General features: G+C 47.8%; 1 protein-coding gene across 8 annotated transcripts in view; it reads left to right on the top strand.

Moving 5' to 3' along the window:
• The window catches only part of CBFA2T2 (CBFA2/RUNX1 partner transcriptional co-repressor 2), a 522,617-nt gene that overhangs the window by 193,461 nt on the left and 312,644 nt on the right, over positions 1 to 16,512 (top strand). For all 8 annotated transcript variants that reach the window (XM_085618982.1, XM_085618980.1, XM_085618983.1 and 5 more), the window contains one exon: positions 13,290 to 13,379. In XM_085618982.1, coding sequence (XP_085475108.1) covers positions 13,290 to 13,379 — 90 coding nt within the window. The remainder of the gene's footprint in view (positions 1 to 13,289; positions 13,380 to 16,512) is intronic.

Genomic DNA, 16,512 nt, shown 5'->3' with positions numbered 1-16,512 from the left:
GCAGGTAAGTAATTTCGTTTGCAGAAATGGTACGATTTTAAAAGAATATTTCAAATTTGCAAAAGTAGACACTTAGAAGAAATTTCACAGAAAAGCAGACAATGGTTTCCTATGGGAGAAAAATGAGTTAGAGGTAAGTATAGTTGTGAACACTTTTCAGAGTCAGGGCTGGGCACCAAGATCCAGCACTGGGAGCTCACCTAGGAGCAGGCGAGTAAATTCGTTTTTGTCACTTGGCTGATTTTTGGTGAATTTTTGCAGTTTTGAAAAGTTCACACTTAGAAGATTTTTGAAGAAAAAGCCAGTCAATGTTACCCTATGAGGAAAATGAAGTTAGCGGTTTAAGGGTAAGTACTCGACTGGTAGTGTTGAAATTCCGGGCATGGACTCAGGGGTCCCCCAGTGTCAGGTAGGTACAGTTGGATCACCCTCAGCGGTTTCAGGACGGCCGGGTGCAGAGAGAGTTGGGCCCAATGTTATCCTATGAGGGATAGGGGGGCCTTGGTTGGTGACTGCTGTCTGGCAAGCCACGCGGCTGTGGGAGCTGGGCTCCTGATCACTTACTCAGGGCAAGTGGGGAAGTAGGTTAGTGTAGAGAGGGCACTGCCAGGGCCACTCGGGCGGCTGGGTGCAGGGTGCTTTTGAGCCTTAGGGCGCTCAATGGAAATCAATGGGAATGTTCCGGTTTGAAAAGAGGCTGCAGGCTCGGGGACGAGGATATTTCAGGTGCCACCACCACTTCGAGAGGTAAGTTGGGTAGTTGTAGGTTAGGTGGGTACCCCGGGATTGGGCACAGGGGGTTGCAGGGCGCCGGGTGCAGGGGTGCCTTTTGACGTCGGGAATCTTACCCTCTGGTTGATCGCGGCTGGGGTGGCACTTGGTTCTGAGGCTGCAGGCTTCTTCCGGGATGTCGAGGGGGGTCCTTGGGTGCCGGACTCTGGGTCACAGTCGCCGTGGGGTCGTTCTCTGGGTCTTTGTCCACTCCGGCACTGGCCAGGCTTGGCTGGTGCAGAGTGTGTTGGGTCCGCGGTCCCGGGCTGGTGCCAGGGATAGCAAATAGGTTTCTTGAGTAGAGCCTCTACTCGTGGGAGTCCCAGGGGCTTAGAGCTAAAAGGTAGCCAGGTCCTCCAGGGTTGGTGAGGTTGCTGGCCACGAGGGAAGCCGCGCTGGTGCAGGTTCGAGAGTCGACAGGCCGGTAGGGCTGGGGCCAAAGCAGTTGGTGTCTTCTTCTCTTTTTAGCAGCTGCAGGGCAGGTCTTTGTTCTTCTTGCTCTTCTTGTCGTTTTCTATCTGGAATCTAAGGAAGGAAAGTTCAGGGTGCCCCTAAATACTAGATTTAGGGGCGTTACAGGTAGGTGAAGGCCAGGGACCAATGGGTCCTTGTCCTGGGGTGGGTACACCCCCTATCCTGCCTCTCTCCTGTGGGAGGGGGGCAGTAGCCTAATCCTGATAGGGTAGGGCCTCCCATCTTCAAGATGGCGAGAGCCCGGAGATGTGCTTCACCTCGCCTCCCCCACCTGAGGGGTGGGGTGGGCAGGTTGGCACATCCCCTGTCCTTGTATGGGGTTTCCGGCCAAGCTTCCCGCCAGAGTGGGGGGTTGCAGTGGCCTGGGGAAACTCCAAATGGCGGCATGCCTTTGAAGCTTCCCTTTGCTCATCCTGGGGGAGGAGATTTCTCACCTCACCCAGGATGTGCATTGTTGCAGGCCCGGGAGAGCAGGGGCTCTCCCACCCAGGGGTCCAGCAACGTGTCTGCTGTGTGGCAGCCTGGGCAGCCTCAGAGCAGACGTTGATTGTAAGTTAGCTGTAAGGGGGCATCTTCTAAGATGCCCTCTGGGGTGCTTAGTACATTAAATCCTACACTGGCATCAGTGTGGGTTCAATGTGCTGAGAAGTTTGATACCAAACTTCCCAGGCTTCAGTGTTGCCAATATGGTGCTGTGGAGCTCGTGTTTGACAAGCTCTCAGCACCATGTATTCTTAAATGACAGCACTGCACTTACAGTGCCCAGGAATGGACCCGGGTACTGTAGGGGCCCAGGGCTCCTGCTCCTGTGCCCACACCATAGGCGTAATGCACCCAGCTAGAGGGGTGGCTGACATATGCCTTGGCAGTGTAGGGGATGGGCATGGCACACAGTGATGTGTGCCATGTCGACTCTTGGTTTTGTCCTGCACCCAGACACTCAGCTTGCAAGGGCAGTGTGTGTGTAAGGGTACAGGGCCTCTGAGGGTGGCACAATGAGTGCTGCAGCCCTTAGAGGCCTTCCCTGGTCACAAGGCCCTGGGTACCTAGGGTACCATTTACTAGGGGCTAACATGTGGCTAGGGTTTGCCAATTTGGAGTTTGTGTGGTTTAAGGAAGGAACATAGGCCCTGGGCACCTGATTGGCAGGAACCCAGGGTACACTCAATCGAAGTACATTCAGCAATTTAGCAAAAAGTGGGGGCATACCATGCAAGAAAGATGGCACTTTCTCACAATGGCTGCCTGTACATCATCATAAAATACTCTGGAATTTTTCCGTATGTCTGGTACGGAGGCTTTTAGAGTGAGTACATCGTCCTTTTCCAAGGCGTATATATCCAATTATACAAAAAATTGGCTCTAGAATCCGCGCTATTTGGGTCATCATTGTCTGCATTCCCTCTTCCAGGAATTAACTGTGCCGCAGCTTCCCTCATATGTCTGATTCGGGGAGAGGAGGAGAGTTCATTACGGTATCCAATTATCTTTGCTATGGCATTAATAACTCTACTTACAGGGAAGGCTCCTATCTGACATTGTCGATTGATAGCTCTAACATCATCTGGGCCATTTTGTCCTGTAGTCATTTCCCATTAAAACATAAGTTGATGAGAAAGCTTATTTATGAGACAAAAAGCTCGCCCTCAGAGAAATCCTGTATCTGATCTAGCATTTCTTCTACTTCTATTTCTAGATCACTTAACCAATTTAATACCATCAATCTTATCGCATCCTGACATGATTGAGATACAGTAGAGCGAAGAACTCGAGGGGTCAGGACAGATGCAGGAAGTACAGAATCATTAGTCCTTTCAAATGCAGTGGCCTGAGGTGGAGGTGCAGAGGCTTGGGGTGGGGGTGCAGTGGCCTGGGTAGGAGGGGGTAAAGAATGTACCGGTACTGGTTGGAAAATGGGGAGCTGGGCAACTGCGGGCAAAAGAGTGGGGAGCCGGAGGTACAGGGGGATAACATTTAGTGGTCCAGAAGGAAGAGGTTTTAAAGGTACATATGGGGGTGGGGGTCGTTCTATCAACAACCCATCAATATCTGAGTCCACATCTTCTTGGTGGACCTGAACTGCTACGGTTGGTCTAACTATATATTCCTTAGATGTTAATAATCTATGCTCTCTATCTATACATTCCTTTTTCTCCTGAACTTCCTTATCCTTCAATTCCTTATACTTCTGATACGGTTTTCCTTTCCTGTTTCCTTTGTACCTTCTCTGCCTTGAGCTGCCGCTCCTTCACATCTTTCCTCCACATACGCAAACTGTCAAACATAGCTGGCCTAACTTTCTTTAAAAACAATAGGTTCGAGGCATATGAGCTGCAGATTATACACTGCATAGCTCGCCATCTGGTGTTGGGCCCGGATGTTTGCAGTTTGTTTTTCCTCTTGGAAAGTCTTTGGAAGTCACGAGTTCGGTGACTCCTCCTTTGGTTCGTATTGCGCATGGGCTTCGGCTCCATCCTCAGATTGTTTTTTTCCGCCATCGGGCTCGGATGTAATACTTCGCGCTCGGGTTCCGAACTTCCCAGTTCAACGATCGACGCAAAAATCCTCGCTCATCGAGCTTCTTCAGATAATAAATCATCTTACTCACCTTCTCTTCGGCACTTCTTCGATTCCGGTCGTCGACGGCGGCCTTTGGGCCTATTCCGGCTCCGGTCTCGGCTGATGGAAAGAACTCCCTTCAAGAAGTGCCCTCGATGTGGGTCCAAGATTCCGCACACCGATCTTCATGAGGTGTGCAACCTCTGCCTCTCCCCAGAACACGAGGCCCGAGACTGTCCCGCCTGCAAGTCTTTTCGCTCTAAAAAGACCATTCGAGATCGACGGGCTAGACGCAACATGGCGCACTCCTCGACCTCCGCTCCAGTTGACATCTTCGGGGACGACGTCGAAGCTCCGGGACAGCAGGACATCGAACAGGAGGACAACGACCTCGTCAGCGCTTCCGAGGCCGACGACTCATGTGGAGGACATCACCCCGGCGCAGCGGGTCGTGAGTACAATACCCCCTCCCACGCCCACGCCGATACCCAAAAAGGCTTCGGTCACACCTTCGCCTCCGGGCCTAGGCAAGACCAAGGACACTGCTTCTCACACCCCACCTTCGGGCCCGGTAAAGAAGCCTATTAAGCCTCCCGGCAGCTCGAGCTCGAGCCAGCCGACCACCGGTGCCGAAAAACACCCTTCGGCACTGAAGAAAAAATCGGCCTCCACCTCCACACCGAACACGGCACCGAAGTCTTCGGTGTCGAAACCTGCTCCTCCGGCGCCGACCAAACATCACAAGACCCTCGGCACCGACACTCCCGTGCCGAGGCCTTCTTCGGCACCGACCAAAAAATCGAGGTTCCAAAGAAGCACAGCTTCGATAAGCCTAAAAAGCCGTCGGCCCTGAAAACTTCGGGGCCGACCGAACAACCAGTGTCGCAGGAACTTTTCACACCGGATCCTCTGCAAAAAACACTCACCAAGGATCCAAAAACTGGACACTTGACATTGTCTTAAAAAAAGAGACACTTGGACAAACCAGCTCCACCTCCACCTCCAAAGAGAAAGGACATTGCTACCTCTCCTTTCAGGGTGCCTTCCCCACCTCCTCTACTTCCTCCACCCTCTCCACCTCCACCTCATCGTTCCCCCACCTTGTCTCCTGTCCCAGACGATTTGGGAGACCCTTATTATGATCCAGCAGATGTGCCACAAGACCCCACCCCTACTGGATCTCCAGACCCATGGGATGATTATAACAATCTGGACATCCCAGATGTCCCACAGGATGACCTTTACCCATCTAGGCCATCCCCACCTGAAGATTCCTTGGGCTTTCACCATTTGTGACAAAGGGCGGCACACTACCACGGGGTGGAGTTACATACTGACCCAGTGGAGGAAGATTTTCTCCTAGACACCTTTGACGATGCACATAGGTCTACTGCCATTCTACCTATGTTAAAGGGTGTAATTAAACATGCACCTGAGGTTTTTAAAGACCCAGTCAGGGCCAGGGTCCTAAACCCTCGTATAGAGAAGAAATACAAAGCCGCCCCCACAGACCCTTCTTACATTAAAGGCCCTGCACCATTGGATTCCCTAGTGGTATCTACAACTAGGAAGTGCTCAAATTCTCAGGCATCAGGCGAAGCACCACCACCTGACAAAGAGTCCAAGCTCCTAGACGCGTCAGGGAAGCGCACTGCGTCACAAGCTGCCAATATATGGCGTATCGCCAATACGCAAGCACTGTTGGCCCGATACGACAGGGCGCATTATGATGAGCTAGAGACCATCATGCATCATCTCCCTGAAAAGTACAAGACTAGGGCTAATGAACTGATTCAAGAGGGAAAAACAATAACTAATACCTCGATACGCTGTGCCCTAGATGCAGCAGATACAGCCTCCAGGGCCATAAACACCAGTGTCCTTCTCCGTCGCCATGCTTGGCTCAGAGTGTCGGGGTTTAAACCGGAGGTACAAGCCTCTATATTAAACCACCCATTCGACCAAGATCATCTATTTGGCCCCAAAGTAGACGAAGCCCTCGAAAAGATGAAAAAAGATACAGACACGGCGAAATCCATGGGAGTCCTGCAGTCACATACTCCCAGGCGCTCCTTTCACCGCTCTTCCTTTCGGGGCACGGGCAGAGGTTACTCCTCGGATAGTGCATCCACGTCCTACAAATCCCCTCCTCAATCTACCTTCACAAAGGGTTATCAAAGAGACGGATACAGAGGCAATAATAATAAGGGCAGAGGCAAAACAAATACCGCCCTCTCTGCCACACCTCCTGCCCAATGACTTTCCCCCGCTCCCTCCAGACCATTCCACTCCGGTCGGAGGCAGAATACAACATTTCCTTCACGTCTGGGAGACAATCACCTCAGACAGATGGGTGACACAAATTATTCAGTCAGGGTATTGCCTAGAATTAACATCTACCCCCCCAAACATTCCACCCAGGCACCGCCCTATGTCTCAAGAACATACTGCGCTACTAACACAAGAGGTGATCTCCCTCCTGCAAAAAGGAGCAATAGAGCAGGTCCCCATAAATCAACAAAATCTAGGGGTCTACTCCCTGTACTTTCTGATTCCAAAGATGGACAAGACTCTACGACCTATCCTAGATCTCAGACCTCTAAACACTTACATACATTCAGACCATTTTCACATGGTAACCCTTCAACAGGTTCTTCCACTCCTCTCCCAGAACGATTTTCTCACCACTCTGGATTTGAAAGACGCATACTTTCACATCCCAGTACACCAGTCTCACAGAAAGTACCTCAGATTTGTGGTGGACAACACTACCAGTTCGGGGTAACAACAGCACCAAGGGTTTTCACCAAGTGCCTAGCAGTAGTGGCTGCATACCTCAGAAGACAGCACATTCACGTCTTCCCGTATCTGGACGACTGGCTAATAAAAGCCACGTCCTACCAACAATGTGTGCAACATACCGCCGCTACGGTCCAACTACTTCACCAGCTAGGTTTCATGGTGAACCATCAAAAATCCCACCTGGTACCATCACACACAAAACAATACCTTGGAGCCACCATAGACACCTCAAAAGCCATAGCCTATCCCAATCCTGCCAGGATTGCAAAAATACAGGCTCTGCGTCAAAAATTCCTATGTCAACACTCTCTCCCAGCAAGAGTGTTTATGCAGCTCATAGGGATGATGGCCTCTTCAATCTTTATAGTGCCCCATGCAAGACTTCAAATGCGTCCACTCCAAGAGTGCTTAGCGCACCAGTGGAACCAGGCCCAGGGACAAATGACAGATCTGGTGTTGGTAGACGGTCGCACCCATCGCTCTCTGCAGTGGTGGAACACCACAAACCTTTCCAGAGGTCGACCGTTCCTGGACCCGGTCCCACAAATAATCCTAACAGATGCATCGCTCTCCGGCTGTTGAGCTCATCTGTTACATCTCACAGCACAAGGCACATGGACGCCGCAACAGAAGTTACTCCACATCAACCATCTGGAGTTACTGGCGATCTTCCTCGCCCTAAAATCCTTCCAGCCGCAGATTTCAGGCAAGGCAGTCCTCATTCGCACAGACAACATGACTGCCATGTACTGCATTCAAAAACAGGGGGGCACACACTCTCCACAGCTCTCTCAATTAGCACAGAGCATATGGAGATGGGCAATTCCACAAAAGATTTTTCTCCTGGCCCAACACGTCCCAGGAGTCCAAAACACCGTGGCAGATCTGCTCAGCAGGCAGACACAGCAGATCCACGAGTGGGAACTTCACCCACAAGTTCTTCACCCGTTCTTTCAGAAGTGGGGGCTTCCACACATAGGCCTATTCGCCACCCTTGAAAACAAAAAATGCCCAAGCTTCGCCGTCAGATATCCACACCCATTGTCCAAAGGCAATGCGATATGGATGAACTGGTCAAACAAATTCCATTAGTGGTGCGAAAGCTACTACAGCATTCCCTAACGCTGATCCTAGTAGCTCCAAAATGGGCCAGACAACCATGGTACACCACACTGCTGGAACTCTCAGTAGTACTACACCAAAGCTACACCTCTCACCATGCCTCCTAACCCAGAACCATGGAGAGATCAGGCACCCGGACCCAGCTCAGCTCAACCTTGCGATCTGGCTCCTGAGGTCCTAGAATTCGGATACCTTAACCTTCCCCCTGATTGCATGAACATTATCATGGAAGCTAGATGCCCTACTACTAGAGCGTGCTATGCGGCAAAGTGGAAAAGATTTGTTGTTTACTGCCACAACAACACAATCAATCCTTTAAATGTATCCATACAGCACATTATATGTTATTTACTCCATTTACAAAGGTGTAACCTAGCATATACTGCCATTCGGTTACACCTCGCTGCAATTGCTGCTTATTTACAAAACAGGCAGCACCTCTCACTTTTCAAAGTGCCTTCCATCAAAGCCTTTATGGAAGGCCTTAAAAGAGTAATTCCACCCAGAGTACCACCCTCACCTGTCTGGAACTCGAATATAGTCCTCACACGGTTAATGGGACCCCCTTTCGAACCATTACATAAATGTGAGTTGCAATTTCTCACATGGAAAACAGCTTTTCTAGTGGCCATCACTTCCCTCAGAAGGGTTAGTGAAATACAAGCACTCACTATACAGGAACCTTTTCTCCAAATGCATCAGAACAAGGTTGTACTCCGCACCAACCCCAAATTTCTACCCAAAGTCATTTCTCCATTCCATCTAAACCAGTCGGTAGAATTACCAGTCTTTTTCTCGCAACCCCAAACCGTTGCGGAAAGGGCTTTACACACACTGGATGTTAAAAGGGCTTTACTTTACTACATCCAAAGGACACAACCTTTCAGGAAAACCAAACAGCTATTTGTCTCCTTCTCCCCACCACACAAAGGCAACCCTATTTCTAAATCAGGGATAGCTAGGTGGATTGTAAAATGCATACAGATTTGCTACCACAAAGCAAAACGAACGCTATCTGTTCCCCCTAAAGCCCACTCTACAAGGAAGATAGGGGCTTCTATGGCTTTCCTAGGGAACATACCACTAGATGACATCTGCAAAGCAGCGACATGGTCAACACCGCACACCTTCACAAAACATTACTGTGTAGATGTGCAAACCAGGCAACAAGCTAGTGTGGGCCAAGCTGTACTAAAAACACTGTTTCAAACAACTGCAACGGATGACCGTGGTCGCCGCTAGGGTTGGGTACTGCTATATAATCTATGCACAGTGTATAATCTGCAGCTCGTATGCCTCGAACGGAATATGCTACTTACCAGTATGCATCTGTTCTTGGCATGTAGAGCTGCAGATCTATACACGCCCACACGCCCACCCGCCTCCCCGGCTACGTGTATCCGTTCCAGTCTTATCTTATTTAGATACAATACACATGGGTTTCTTTACTGTTACTACTACGCTCCATCTTTCCCTGCTGGCGAAAAACAATCTGAGGATGGAGCCGAAGCCCATGCGCAATACGAACCAAAGGAGGAGTCACCGAACTCGTGACTTCCAAAGACTTTCCAAGAGGAAAAACAAACTGCAAACATCCGGGCCGAACACCAGATGGCGAGCTGTGCACAGTGTATAGATCTGCAGCTCTACATGCCAAGAACAGATGCATACTGGTAAGTAGCATATTCCTTTCTCTACATACTCGAGTTTGTGAGGGTCCATGGTTCCCTCTAACGGCCATTGTAACTATGGATCCCCTTTCGTATATGTGTTCCACAATGCATTATACATGATGGGACAAATACCATATTTGATGTACATCTCAAAATTCGGCGTACCTTCTGGTGGCGCCGGCTGACTTGCTTTCAAAATGCTCTGCTTATCGCAGCAGCAACAACAAAATTTCCAAAGGGTACTGAGTACAGGCATATTATATAAGATAAAAAACTTTTAAACAGAGGGAAATAAAAAATATTTCACATTTACCTGTAAGAAAAAATGTTAGTCAAAACAAATAGCAAGTCTCAAAACAGCGTTCAAGTTTCAAAATACCAAACCGATCCTAGGTTCACATTCCAAACCGATTCCGAAAGGATTACCAATTCCAAACGGATTACCAAGCAAATACCAAGTCAAGACGAATACCAAGTTAAGCAAATATCAAACAAATAATAACCGGATGAACAAATGAACCGGTTCAATACAGATTTGCCTCATGCGTAGTCTTCGACTCCCACTTGTCGATCCTCCCTGATCCAAAGAAATACCCGTTGAAGGCCCCAGTCAAGGCAAGCATCCGCCAGGAAGATCAGAGTCGAAAAGCTGAAAAATCACCTTGGACAACAAGCACCACTAGTTTCTTCAGGTGGGGCACCCCTCAGCGAAGTTAGTCTTACCGACCCGATCTCCTTCCCCGGTCCAACTGCAGGCTCTTGATGGGGCCCCACGTTTGGTGGCAATTTGTGGAGCAGATTAATTATCGTGAAGGGTCACCACAGGTTCTTAACAAATAAGGAGGAATCGACACTGGAGCGAAGTCAAACCATAGGTCATTTATTAAGCATTCATGAATGGGGCCTGAAACAATGCACATCCTGGGACGAGGTGCCAAGCCTCCTCCCCCAGGATGGGCAGGGTTCACGCAGGAGAAGCTTCAAAGGAATGCCGCCTTTGTGAGCCTCTCCAGACCATTTGTTGCTTTCAGCAACTGGTCCCCACTGGTTCTACCCCCCACTTTGGGCGGGAAAACTGGCGGGAAAAACAGTGGGGGAGGCGAGGTGAAGCCCAACCTTGAGTCCCCGCCATCTTGAGGATGGGGGGACCCAGCCAACCAGGGACAGGCTCCTGCACCCCTCCCACTGGAGAGTGGCAGAATAGGGGGTGTACCCACCCCAGAGAAGGGACCCATTGGTCCCTGCCCTCTACCTACCTGTAACACCCCTAAAGTTAGTATTTAGAAGCACCCTGAACCTTCCTTCCTCAGATCCAGCAACAACAAGAATACAAGATAAGAAGAAGGACGAAAAGCCGTCCAGAGCTAACAAGAGGACAACGTCCACTTACTTGGCCCCAGCCCTACAGGCCTGTCTCCCCTCGAACCTGCTCCTGAGAAATTCCAACCTGTCCAGCAGCCAGCAACCTTACAAACCCCGGAGGACCTGCCTGCCTTCACTTTCCAGACTGTTTCTCCCGTGAACACCGGACGTGTTTAAACTGCAGCTTCTGGTGCCAGCCAGGAACCGCGAATCCTGCCCACTCTGCACCCGCCGAACCTGGGCCGAGCTCGAGTGGAAAACCACCACGAAGAGGGCCTCCCGGTGATCTTGACCCGAGATCCGGCGACCCCAGACCTGCCTCAACCCTCCTGACGACGCCTGCAGCCTCAATCCAGAGGACCCCCCCCCCCCCCCACCGCGACCAGAGCGGGTAAGAAAATCCGACGTCCCAAGACACCCCTGCACCCGACGCCCCATGGCCTTGTGTGCCCAGACCAACGGTGCCTAACCAACCCACAACATTCCAGCTTACCCCTCGAAGTGGTGGTCGCTCCTGGAAGATCCTCGTCCCTGAGCCTGCAGTGTTTCTTTGTCCCGGAGAATCTCAATTGAAATCAATAGGGCACCTGACCTCAAAACAGCACCCTGCACCCGGCCGCCCAAGTGTCGCTGAGGGTGCACCTTTGGTGATACTTTGGTCCCCGACTTGCCCTGGGTTAAACCCTAGGAGCTTTGCTCCCACACCCTGTGGCCTGCTTGTCAGCAGCCACCAACCGGAGCCACCTATCCTCCATAGGATAACATTGGGCCTCAACACTCTGCACCCGGCCACCCTAGTGCCGCTGAGGTTACAACAGTGCATCACTGACCCTGGGAGACCCCTGAGTCTAACCCCAACTCCAAAGACTGAGTACTTACCTCGAAACCGATAACCTGTTTTTCCTCATAGGATAACATAGAAACTTTTTGGGAGGAAAAGTGTCAGTGTCGACTTTTGAAAACTAAGAATATACTCACAAATAACCAAACGCATTTTCTCAACTGTTTTCAGGAAATGTTCCAGTGCTGAATCTAGGTATCCAGCACTGAGTAGGAAAAGTAACTTACCTGTGAATTGAATTTCCTTCCATAGGGTAACATTGGTGGTTCTCTGTGAAAAAGTTTCTAAGTGTCACCTTTTGAAATACAAGAATATTCTTTAAAAATCGTACATCCAACTAAAACGCATTTTCTCAAATGTTTTCAGGAAATGTCCCAGTGCTGAATCTAGTATCCAGCACTGTTAGAAAAAGTAATCCGAAAAGTAACTTACCTGCAATTTATTGAAAAAGCCTATTCATTCCAATGTACTGTATTTGCTAAGTGTTGCATACTACTCCCCTGTAAATCAAGCAAAGTACCATTCCTATTGCATTTTCTAACAGTTCTATATCCAGTAACGTATTACTGAAAAGTAAATAATGCTTACCTGTTTCAGGCTTGCTTGGTTCTAAAAATAAACAGTATATTTTTTATACAAAAACAATTGGCCTAGAGTTCAGTTCTTGAGTGTATGAATTCATTTGCTGACTGAGTGGGTACATCAAATGCTTAACACTGTCCTCTGATACTGCCTTACTGCTTGACCAAGCTACCACTTTGGAGAGTAAGGTTCTATCTAACTTTAACCTCTGCCTACCTCTGGAGACCCTTGGACTCTATACACACTGTACCTCACTTTGGTGCAGTATATATAGAGGCAGTTTCTTACATGAGTCGAGCATCATCTGCGTACATAATGATGTTAAAACGGTGCCGCTAGATGACCTCTTCAAGTGAATGCTAAAAATCCTGCAGCTTTAAGAAAAGTAACTTGTAATTGTCTTTCGTTGTTGGTGGATGAAATGTTACAATGTAGGTGCTGTGATAGTCCAACTTTCCAAAAAAAGGAGTGTGTCCAATCAGTCTCTTTTTACATTTTTCATGATTCCAAAATTAATTATCTTTACTCCAAGACTTGTTTTCATCCAAATAATCACTTGGGAGTCTTGTGCTCAATTCAATCCAAATAGTTTATTCAATCAGTATTATTCGTCACAAGCAATCCGCTTTGCCCAGCCAACGCGTTTCGTCCATGCGGACATCATCAGGGTCTCAGTTAGCGGGAGCACACTGTGCATGGAGTACAGTTAGATGGATATGTTTGAGTGCATAGGCAGCGTACAGCAGACACAAGAGTATTTGGTTAGAGGAGCGCGTATAGGAGGAACATGCTCTAAGCATCCTGGGAACGCATCATTGTGTCAGCATGACATGCTGCGTTCCATGCGCAGTGTGCTCCTGCTAACTGACACCCCGATGATGTCCGAACACAAGAGACTGATTGGACATGCTTCTTTATATGAAACGTGGCCCAAGTGCGGTGGGGCCACCTAAAGTTGTAGCATGGAGGTGTGAGAACTTAACTTGTCTGGATAACACACCAGTGCACCCTTGTATTTAGCCTTCACTGCCATTGCATATACGTTTAGGTGCTGTGATAGTCTGGCAGTTTTGATTTCTAAAACTTGCAAATTTCTCTTTCAGAATTCCCAAGTTACAATTGAAGAGTTCCACTGCAAGCTGCAGGAGTCCACAAACTTTCCTCTGCGGCCCTTCGTGATCCCCTTCCTGAAGGTACTGTAGATTGTTTGTTATCCTGTGCTTCCCTGTCTGATCTCATTCTGGATACAGTTACAATGAGGCCCTTTCTGATGCACTTCTGAAGGTAGTGTTCTTTTAATTTGATCCCAGTCTGGATATTCATATAGTCAGGCCCATTGTGATCTCCTTCATTGTCTTGCTTCGCCTTTCAGATAATACAGAATCTCCCACACGGTGGCTCAACACTCGGAGACATAACACAATAACACCTTTAGAAAAGGGTTTAATTTTACAAAATGCAAAGATTCTCTTTTAAGAATAAGGCTTGGGGTTTTATTCTACATAATGCTCTCTAACAGAAAGGCTTTCCCAGATGCCAAATGCAGAACATTCAAATATATATATATATAATATGCAAGCACTAATAATACACTTGGTAAATGCAACAGTTAAATGCATGATTAAACGAGCAGCAAATAATATGAGATAACACTCAAGAAAACATAATATGCTGGATGTCCTGAAAGAGATCAGAAAGATAAATATACACTAGATACATCAAATTCTTTCTTTGGATGTGCACCTCACTCAGTCACACATCACAAAGAAAACACCTCAAATGATCAAAGCCACAGGCCACATATCACAATGGCAATAATCAAAGCTCAAACACCTCAAATGACCACAGCCACTGGAACCACGCATCACAATGGCACTAGTCAGAAACAAATCACCTCACCCGATCGTTCACTCGACATCCTTGCCAATTCTCTATGGGGGGCCCGTTCACAGCTGGCTTGGACTCCCGATCGGTACTCAAGTTCTGTTTGTCTTACAGCAGAACGTCTACTCTGTAAGTGAGCACCCAACCCAACTGTCAGCAAACACCAGCTTTATAGTCTCAAAACTCGCACTAGAAGGTTCGAGAAACTTTCCTCCCGCGCCAGAGGAATCTTACTAGGATTGGCCAGCTTTCAAGCAAGCATTCCATGTCCGGAAGGAGTTCCCACGTTCCCTCTACAATCTCGCATATTCCAGCCTTTATCTTGACGAAGCTCACGAAAGCCTTCCAGGGTACATTAAACAATATCTCACAAAAACAATCCTTGAACGTGATTAACCCAAACAACTTGCAAGCATGGCTGTGCAGGCAGATAAAGCTCAAGCCAGGCAGAGTCAGAATTCAGGATGACCTGAGGCCATGTCAAAGCCAATAGTAAGAACTTCATCATTCTACCCATGTACAACACAATGCAATGCACATTTCTGAACCACTGCATATAGCATCACATACTTCATCTCTCAATGTACAACATAGTGCACATTTGTGCACCACTGCTCACAACACTGCACTTCGAGACCAAAAAGTACATTCCACACCCCTATCTCTCTCATGCTTTCAAATGCACATCCCGCAAGTTCTGTTCTTGGCAAGGCTGTTCTCATCTGTGACAGCTCCCACTGAAATACTGTAAAATTACGAGAAATAAACTTTTAAGAGAAGCAAGGCATATGCAGGACATTGTACATTCAGGATATGATAAACTAACACACCAAAGTCAATTAAAATAATGGTAGTCAAAGGTCTTCACAGGGTGTCAGACAACGAGTGCCTCTAGCACTACATTCCACCCCATGACCTTTGACTATCATAACATACATATATCAACAACTGAACTTCTTAACTGAAAGCACAACTATGATTGAAGCACATGTTAAAACAATGACATTATAGACGTGTGCTGAACTGAAAGCACAAATATAATTGAAGCACACATGAAAACAGTGAAATCATAAAAGCATGTAATTATTTCAAAGCATGTAAAATAGCTCATGCATATCTAGATACTTAGCAAAAATAAATGTATGATGGATACACAAAATGAATGCACAAAAAAGAATCAAGCATATGAACTCAGTAATGCTCCTAATGTCACAATTGGCCAATACTGGAACTTCTACTGTTGAAGCAGCCAAACCTATTTATTTTGTGCTTAAATAAAGGCAACATCATCATCTTTAAACTGAAAAACATCTTCTTCAATTTCGATTTCACAACATTTTCTTTTCTCATCAAATTGACCAGCATTTGCTGAACAAATAATGTCCTTCTGTGTGAAAGACAGACAGCCTTCTTGCATTTAAAATTATAACTGTGTACGTTTTACTTCATGTTTATGATGTCAGTTCGTGGTCAGTCGCTTGGCTAGTTTGTCTGGTTTGTTCAGCCACAGGATGTCAGCTTGTATAGTCCGGTGATCACTCCAGGGTTTTGGGGGGGGGGGGGGGGGGGGTCCCACACCCACACGGGGCACAGTCAGACCAAGGCACTCACTCACAGGATAGGGACATCAACATGTCACAGTATGATTTGGAAAAGAAACCAGCATCACTCTTCTCATTATCATTCCTGTCTGCAAGGTTCTCTGCTGGCTCTGGGGAATTATCTGAGAATTCTATCCACACTATAGCCTCTGAATTCTTGGTAATGGAGTGAAATTCTCCTTTTCCTTGCACAGTAAGAAGTGCTGGGGCAGTCTCCATCCTGACTATATTTCCACTCACTGCTGAATATGTGCACCCTTTATCAATTGGCATAAGCCCAAGGCGATCCATCTGCTCTGGTAATTTTCCTTTCTTCAACTTGCCCCTCACCTTCTGTGGGACTGGTCTGCGCTGTGCATATTGACACATAGGAATCACAGTTCTAAGTAAGCCTAGGGAGATATGCAGCCCTTCATTCTCTGCCCACCTGTTTGTATGGTCTTTCTCTCCTAGGTGCTCGCACTTAGTCATGCACACCAAATCTGAATCGTGTCACCACCTCTGTCTCCAAGATTTTAGCCTTTTCATCTGTAAGGGAATTAAAGGTTCTATCTAGTGAATGTATAGGACCATGAGCATACACAGTAGCTGCGCTTTGCAGTAACATTTGCCACTTCACTGGGGAATCCTGTCTCAAAACTCACACTAAAAGGTTCGAGAAACCTGACCCCCGCGCCAGAGGAATCTTACCAGGATTGGCCAGCTTCCAAGCAAGCATTAAATGGCAGGAAGGAGTTCACACGTTCCCTCTGCAATCTCGCATGTTCCAGCTTTTATCTTGACGAAGCTCACTAAAGCCTTCCTGGGTACATTAAACTATCTCTCTCAAAAACAATCCTTG

Source organism: Triturus cristatus, chromosome 7 (assembly GCF_964204655.1).
Source record: "Triturus cristatus chromosome 7, aTriCri1.1, whole genome shotgun sequence".
Taxonomy (NCBI): domain Eukaryota; kingdom Metazoa; phylum Chordata; class Amphibia; order Caudata; family Salamandridae; genus Triturus; species Triturus cristatus.
This window is presented reverse-complemented; position numbering and strand designations above follow the sequence as displayed.